The 8,292-nt window shown below is 56.5% G+C and overlaps 1 protein-coding gene across 3 annotated transcripts in view; it reads right to left on the minus strand.

Moving 5' to 3' along the window:
* Positions 1-1,704: 1,704 nt before the first annotated feature.
* The window catches only part of Paqr5 (progestin and adipoQ receptor family member 5), a 41,306-nt gene continuing 34,718 nt past the window's right edge, over positions 1,705-8,292 (minus strand). For all 3 annotated transcript variants that reach the window (XM_023712533.1, XM_004628781.2, XM_023712534.1), the window contains 4 exons: positions 6,635-6,761; positions 4,571-4,667; positions 3,535-3,676; positions 1,705-2,234 (listed from right to left, as the gene is read on the minus strand). In XM_023712533.1, coding sequence (XP_023568301.1) covers positions 1,993-2,234; positions 3,535-3,676; positions 4,571-4,667; positions 6,635-6,761 — 608 coding nt within the window. In that variant the 3' untranslated portion in view covers positions 1,705-1,992. The remainder of the gene's footprint in view (positions 2,235-3,534; positions 3,677-4,570; positions 4,668-6,634; positions 6,762-8,292) is intronic.

Consider the following 8,292-nt stretch of genomic DNA (forward strand, 5'->3'; position numbering starts at 1 on the left):
AAAAAAAAAAGTATATTTATGGGCCACTATCCGCCACCATGAACTGTTAGTTGTCTTTAGAGGAGTTAACCTATCCCAGGGCGGCCTATGGGTGCAGCAGGCAGCTGACCCCAGGGGATCTCTCCAAGCCAGTGAAGAGGGTCCAGCACCATGAAGCGCAGCTCAGGAGCTGGAGGGATGCAAGTGCAGAGGCGTGCACACTGTCCTGTATGAGTGCGGAAACCACCACCGAGCGCCGAGCTTTAATTAGCAATGCAGCCCGTGAGAAAGGAGTGTGTTGCGGAACTGTCAACTTCAACATCAGATTCTCCAAAGACAGTGGATTTCTTTGGGAGCCATATGACTAAGGGGATTTTGGTGCGTGTGGCCCCTTAGATGCACGATCAAAGAGGTCCAGGCCAGGGCACACCTCAAAGGCCAGAGGAGGATGACCCTTGGGTGACAGGGATCCACTGTAGCGACGGCGTCCAGCATCCCCGGGAGGCTGGCTGGGCCACTCTGCTCAGCTGTCCCTGCAGAAGAATTTGTCTGTCCCAAGCTGTGGTTGCTGGCAGTGTTTTGTGATAGTTGTCGGTATCACACACACATACATGAGACGCCTCCTCCATAACCCCCAGCTTTATTTATTCCTTCTTTTTCACAAGGTTTGACTCAGGAGACTCCATTGTTATGGAGAAAGAAAGTGGGGGAGAAAGCAAAGCTGGTAGGAATGTGCAACACACAAGTGGAATACTCCGGGGGACCTGCTCTGGGATGGAGGAGCTACACGTCTAACCCAGGGAAGCAGCATCCCCCAGGGCACCTGGGACCTGGGAATCTGCATTTGTTGCCAGCTTTACCCAGTTTTTCTGATTCACAGTAAAGCCTGAGGAGGTGACATGTGGTTATCCCACTACTGGCAAGGTCTCTAACATCCTCCACACAGGAATACTAGGTGCAGCAGCACATTGGGAAGGCCTGAAGGATGGGCTAGCAAACGTGTTGCCTCTCCAAACACAGTCCATTTGGGTTACAAAAGTGACAAGGGATGGAACCACTGGGAATTCACCCTCCCGCCTCCACAGTGTAACACATTCAGCTCACACTGCATAATACTTTATAGCTCCAAGGGCACCATGAGGATCAGGCATGATGGGACACAACTCCTAGCCACAGGCTGCGGGTTTCAACAAATTCCCAGTACTCGGGAAGCTGAGGCAGGAGAATCGCCAAATCTATTATGGTATAGAAACTTGTACTTTGGAGGCAGAGTAGACCTGTGGAAGGCTTCCCTTCTGGCTCCCTCCCTCACCAAGCTGGTTTCTGTGAACTCCTGAATCCTCCCCAGTCCCCAAGGGTCCCACTCACATCCCCTCCTCTTTCCCATGTCCTCTTTGGGACCCTTCCTGCTGGTTTTCCCAGAGGAGCTGCCAGGTCACTCTGGGAGCCTCAGAAAAAGCTTCTTTCATTACATGAAACTCACCCAATGAGCTTCAGTTTTTAAAGAGTAAGACAATTGGCCGGGGAGATAGCTCAGTGGCATAAGCACCTGCCTGGCAAGTGCAAGGTCCTGAGTTCGATCCCCAGTACTGAGCCAGGGAGATCAGCCGGGGGTGTTAGTGCATGCAGCATTCTGGGAGGCTGAGGCAGGAAGATTGCTAGTTTGAACCCAGCCAGGGCAATTTAGCAAGCTCCTGTCTCAAAGTAAAAACATTTCAAGGCTGCCAGGATATATATAGCAGTGTCAAGGCCCAGAGTTCAATTCTCAGTACCATATTAAGGAGAGAAAAGAAAAACTTACTTGAGCCCATTTTAAAATCACACATCTAGAATCAATACCCATTTAGAGAAATATTCCCAGTAATACCCTTCGACGTGAGCCCAGCCAAAGGCACTCTGAAGTCCTTGGGGCCCTTTCGGCCTTTAAGTCAGCACTATGCCGCCACCTTACAGCATGTGGGAGTCACTGCCTAGCAGTGACACTAGGCACAGGGAGCGTCCGGCCTGCAAGGTTCATGTCTCCTTTCTCTGTAACTCTGGTTCCGGAGTCCGATACAGAGCCGCGGAGAAATACATGATGTTGCCGAGGCTGAAGAGGAGACACAGCAGCAGGGCGGTGGCAATCTGCGCGAGGGACAGGGGCTGAGAGGTGGCCAGGAGCCACTCCTTCCTCAGGGCCTTGTCCAGCAGGATGGCCTCCGTCTGCATGTGCGTGGCCAGGATCACACACACGTGGAACAGCTGGTGGCTGTGACCTGCGGCAGACACACAAGAGGGGCTCACAGTGGGGCAGCCTCCGCTGAAGGTGGGACCCTGGCGGATGCTGAGGCTACCTGGCAGATGTCACTCAGAGGAGACAGGACCTTTGCAGCGGTAGCCCGAGGCCAGGGCAGAGACGGGGACTCGGCCCTGGGGCACCCGGGGTGGTGCTGGGGCGACTGAGGTCTTCTAAAGTGGATCAGCTCTGACCACTGTCTAAGTGGGTACACGAAAATATCACTGAGTTGTCTGCGTGACATTGGGAGATTATTTCATCCGGAGAACACACCTTAATAAATCTAGCTTTTAAAACATAAATATCTGTAAGAAGCAGTGTGAGCCACGCGTGGTGTCGCACACCTGTAGTCTCAGCCCTCAGGAGACTGAGGCAGGAATAGCGCAGTGAGTTTGAAACCGGTCTGGGCTACATAGTAAGACCTGGTCTCAAAAAAACTGTGAGTACAACAAAACAAAACAAAGAGGAAAAAAAAAGAAAAACAGAACAAAAGAATGGATTGCCTTTTAGTGAGACAAAAACGAAAGCTCTGTGTGGTGGGTGACCAGGAGCTATCCTCGGAGATGCCTCAGAGCCCCCAGCCAGAACAGCCAGGCCCCCAAGATAAAGCAGAGGCCTCCAGGAGGATGGAGGCTCCAGAGGGGATGCCTGATGGGTTCCTCCATTCGGGTTACAAAAGTGACAGAGGATGGAACCAACGGGAATTCGCCCTCCCGCCTCCTATAAAGTACTTACTCGGCTTGCACTGCACAAGTACTTTATAGCTCCAACGAGCTCCAAGAGGACAGACATGGTAGGGCACAACACCCAGCCACAGGCTGTGGATTTCGACAAAATTCCCAGCACTCGGGAAGCTGAGGCAGGAGAACTGCCAAATCCATCGTGTCCCCAGGAAGAAGGGAGGCCTGTGATGCCACCCTGGCCTTGGGTATGCCCCCAAGTCTGTGTGACCTTCCCGAACATCTGGTTACATCTGTCATCACGGGTCACCTGGCGCTGCCCCCTAACTCCCAAGAGTACAGGACAAAGGGGAGCAGACGGAGTATTTGCAGAGCCAGAGTGCTGACACTGGGTGCCCGGGGTATTTTTCCCTATGGTCCCCAACTTGGTGTGCAGCCCTCTCTCTACCTTATCCAAGTATGGTAGGCAGGAGCATTGGGCCTAGGCAGTGACATCCAGAGTGGCTTCTGTCCCCGCCCCTACAGGTTCCTGTCCCCCAGCCCTCTGCAGCCACAGGGTCAGGGTGGCCTCTCCCCAGCCAGGAGACCCCACCCACTCACCGATGAAGTCGAAGCGGCCAGGGGCCAGGCGCTCGGGCAGGTGTGCAGAGTACAGGAAGGAGGCCAGCAGGGTCATGGCCGTGTGCTTCCAGTGGTACAGGACGGCTTCGTTCTGTGCGCTGACTCCCGGGAACAGGAAGAGCTGCAGGGGTTTAGGGAAACAGCGGGCCTTGAGGGGAGGCCAGGCCTTGGGGAACCTGCAGGAGGCCTGCACGGCTCAGACCAGGCCCCGGAGGACAGGCAGCCCAGGGCAGCAGGACGCCTGCCCCAAGTGGGTCAGGAGAGGCCCAAGCCAGCTCCATTCCCCCACATGCTCCCCAGCCTTGGTCTATTCAATTATAAAAGAAAAAGAGGAAGAGGGGAGGGGAAGAGAAGAAAAGGAGGGAGAGGAGGAGAGGAAAAGAAAAATCCTGCTGGATAATTTTGCTACTCTGGAGTAGAAAGTTGTCTATTTACACCTGAACTCATGGTCTTTGTTTTATTTTTATTTGTTTGTTTTAGAAACAGGGTCTCACATGTAGCTCAAGCTGGCCTTGAGCTCACTTTGTAGCCCAGGCTGGTCTCAAACTCACAAAGATCCTCCTGCCTCAGCCTCCCACGTGTGGGATGAGAGGTGTGCACCACTACGCTGGCTCTCTTTGTCCTCTAAGATCCTTATTCATACCTTTTCTTCAATTGCAATCACACACTAACTGATGATATCCTAAGATAAGGCACGGGTTGGGCTCTCACCCCAGCTGGCACTCACTGTGCTAGCAGTCTCAGAACCTTTTGCACAGCCTGGAAGTGGTGTCCTCACTTTCACAGATGGGAGAAAGCAGGCACAGAGATTTTGCCCAGGGCTGGCAGCAAGTATCAGAGATTCACCTCCAGACCCCCTCTCTGCTCTCCTCACTAACCCCCAGACTGCCTGCTCCACCTGACTCCCACATCTGCTGGTCCTGCAGTGCCCAGGGGGGTCTCCTGACCCCCAGCAGCTGGGGCGTCCCTGGACACCCTCTGCCGAGGACAGTGGAGGAGACACAGCTGTGCTTACCCTGTAGAAAATGGGGAGGGAGTCCCACACATAGGGGTACGCGAAGGCCAGGACGCGCAGCAGCTTGGAAAGCCCAGGCTTCTGGGCTTCGAGGAACCTAAATCAGGGAGGGCAGTGAGGAAAAGGAGACAGAATCTCGGAAAGTCACGCACACATGCATCTGGGAAAGCCTCAGGCTGTCACCTGATGCTGGTGACTCCTTCCTCAGCCCCTGCTGGGGAAGTGACACCCCCTCTGTGGAAGTGACACCTCCCGTGGAGAACTCATCCTGCAAGGGGCTTTCTCAGAGTCCAGTGGCCACTGGGATGGGGGTGAGGGCTGGCATAGACCTCCCAGGAGCATACAGTGCCAGATTGAGCCGCAGCTAACAAGAGAGGCCCCAGCTGGTGCCCGGGGGGACCCAGGTCACCCACAGGGATCCTGGGATGTTTATCCCACACCAGCCGGCAGCCTGGGTGCCAGGAAGGCTCCATGCACTGTGGGGTGGGGGCGGGGTCCTCCCACGGGGCTGCAGCCCAGCATGGGCTGGTGGGCAGAAGCCACCGAGGGCCCTGACCCCACAGTCTCACCAGCAGCTCTGCCTGGTCCTGTGCTTGGCCACCACCTGAGGGAGACCTCTGCCCCAGCCCACAAGCCGGCCACGCTGACCCTCTCTCCAGTACCATCTGCTGCTCCCACTGGGCCCTGAGATCCTAGTACTCCTGGCTGGGTCTCTCTGGTGCTTGTGACCCAGGACATCACTGTAGCTGCTGCTGTGTCCCCAGCACAGGAGATCAGGGACCACATCAGTTACAGAGCCCTCTCCCTAAGGGCAGAGGCGGGGCTGGAAGCTCAGGCTCCCCACACCCTGCCCAAAGCTGCCTGAGGCCCATCCCTCAGCCCTGGGGACAGCGACCCCTGTTCCAGGGAGGGAAGAGGCCTTGTGCATCCCAAGACACACCCAGCTCCAGGGATACACCCAGTTTTCTTCTAGAGGAGAAAAGGCCTCTGAGCAAGAAGCCAGAGCGGCTCTTATTCCCAAGGTGCAATTCCACACCGGGCCACAGGGTGTCGCCACAGCCAGCGGTTTCAGGAGCAAACTCCAGAGCACGCCACGCCCCCAAAGCGCCAGAGTCTCTGCGTTCCGGGATCAAGGGCTGGTGTATAGGGAGCCAGACCTCCTGTGTCCAGAACGAGGGTGGCGGGAAACACTAGACTGGGGGAGAAGCTTCACTTTAGACAGGCATGATCAGACACATTTGTGACACAGCTAGAGGGATCAGCAGCTGGGATTCCGGGAGCTCTACGCGGGCAGTGGGCAGCGCGGGCAGGCGCGGGGCTCGGTCCCCACTGCGTGGAGAGGACGCGCTTTTTCTCGTCCCATCCCGCCAATGCCGCAGCGCACGAGGCTGCTGCCTGGTGCTCATCTCAAGTGATGCACCACACGGACCAAGCGTCACAGCCGCGCAGGTCCATGGAAGCCGCGCGTGCCTGTCCTGCCCTCTGCCCTCCTGCCCCGCAGTCATCGGGGCCAGCGGCTCTGTCGTCCCCAACACGGGAGACAGAGGGCCGGAAGAGTAGGGAAACCCTGAGAACCTGGGGACGAGAACACAGAGGGTCACTGGCCCTTCTCGGCCCCTGGCAGCCCCGCAGGCACGGAGATGAGACCAGGAAGTTCCTGTCTACGCAGGGACCCATGGGTGCCTGCGCCTCAGCAATCCCTGGACCCCAGTGGCCCCCTTCATTTGAGCCCAAAGGCCTTTCCTTCCTTTTCTCCCCTGTGGCTGAAGCGTCCAATCTCCCTCCATGCTCAGACCTGAGGCCACAGGTAGTACCCCGTGTCCCCAGCCAGGCGACACTGCCTGCTACACTCTCATGGAAGGGGCAGTCCCTCCTGGGACTTCTGGGGGCATCTGGGAATGGCTGAATGGCTGTCCTTTCACCTGCTACCTCCAAGGGTCACAGGGCAGGGCTTGCTCCTCCCGGCCTCCCCAGAAAGGGCCTGGAGAGGCCGTGCAGGCACCTGCTGTCCCAGAGCTGAGGCTGCATCCCACTGCCCCCTCCCAGCCCCCAGCCAGCTGGTACCTGGAGTAGCAGGACAGGCCGGTGCTCAGGCTGGTATTGAACACGGCCAGGGCCACGTAGTAGTCCCGGAAGGTTGAGTGCACCAGCACATCCGGGAAGGTGTACGCGGAGTAGGCAATGGCTGAGCCTGCAGGAAGAGCCCCATGGGAAGGAAGCCAGGCCTGGGGACCACAGGAAGCCCTGACCACCTCCCCTCGCTCCTGAGCCCAACCAAAGCCAACAACTGAGGCTTTGCTATGGTGACTCACTTAATCCTTACAGCACAGAGAGGTTCAGTGTCTCACCAGGAGTCACACAGCCAGCATGGAGCAGAGCCAAGCCTCCAGCAGGCACCTTAGTGAAAGTCCCCCGCTCCTGACCCTGTGGCCAGCTTAAGTCTGAGTGTCACAGTTCACCTGCCCCTTTGGGGACACTGGGGTGAGAGCGTGGTGGGGAGGCAAAAAGGCCAGGTATGGGGTTCTGCTCTAGGTCTGGGTCTTCTAGAGCCCTCTGGTTGAAGCCTCTCTTGGGAAGGATAGGGAGGTCACGGTCCTTCATGAAGGTCAGGCCAAGGTCATGGCGAGGCCCAGACATCAAGAACTCGGGTGGGCCACAGTTCTTGGACTAGCCTAAACTACACAGGCCCAACCTCTGCTCCTGCAGGCTCTAGAGAGGCTATCACTGGGACACAGGCCAAGCCCCCCAAGTCACCCTGAAGGTGGCCTCAGGAGCTGAGCCCTTCCCAGCCCCCCCCCACCCTGTGGACACTGGGTATGTGCCAAACACTGTGGGCAACACGAGCACCAGTAGCCTTGGATCTGCCCCACACTGCAGCAGAGCTGAGAGAGGTCAGGACAGGAGCCTGAGGGGGAGAGGTGGGTGCCAGACCCAGCAAAGGGAGCTTCTTCTCACCAGCAGCGGGGCCTCAGGAGGGCTTTGGTTAGGGGCTCTGATGATCACAACCCAGGCAGGGTGCACAGGAGGCCAGGGAGGACAGCTAGATCTGGCTATGGTGGTGCCCACCCATAATCCCAGCTCTTGGGAGGCTGAGGCGGGAGGCTCGCGTGATCTCAGGCTACATGGTGAGCTCTGGACTAGCCTAAGCTCATAGCAAATCTCCACCTGAAGAAAAAGTGCTGGTAGAAGAGAGGAAGAGAAATGGCCCAGAGAACCTGCTGGGCTGGGCAGGGAGCTGGGGCTGAGGCAGCCAGTTTTAGTGGGTGGGAGGGTGGGGGAGAGTTTGCACACAAATGTGCACACAACACACAAACACATAAACACTTTTGAAAGGAGAAGGGAGGAGAAAAGGCGGCAGACTCCTTCTAGACAAAAAAAAAATTGTTTCCAGTACTGGGCATTAAACTCAGAGAGGCTCTCTCACTGAGCTATATCTCAAGCCCTTTTTTTTTCTTTTTAATTTCCAGACATGAAATCTCTAAGTTCCCCAGGCTGGCTTTAGGCTTATAATCCTCCTGCTTCAGCCTCCTGAGTAGCTAGGATTACATGAGTGTGCCATTGTACCTGGCCTGAACAAGTGGTTGTGATAGGGTTTCACACCAACAGAGGATTAGGGGAAGGAAGAGGCAAGAGCCAGATTCTGGGATGGATGGGTGGATGTGTAGGTGGGTGGGTGGTGGATGGATGGATGGATGGATGGATAGGTGGGTGGATGGGTGGGT

This window comes from Octodon degus, unplaced genomic scaffold (assembly GCF_000260255.1).
Source record: "Octodon degus isolate 3935 unplaced genomic scaffold, OctDeg1.0 scaffold00026, whole genome shotgun sequence".
Taxonomy (NCBI): Eukaryota; Metazoa; Chordata; class Mammalia; order Rodentia; family Octodontidae; genus Octodon; species Octodon degus.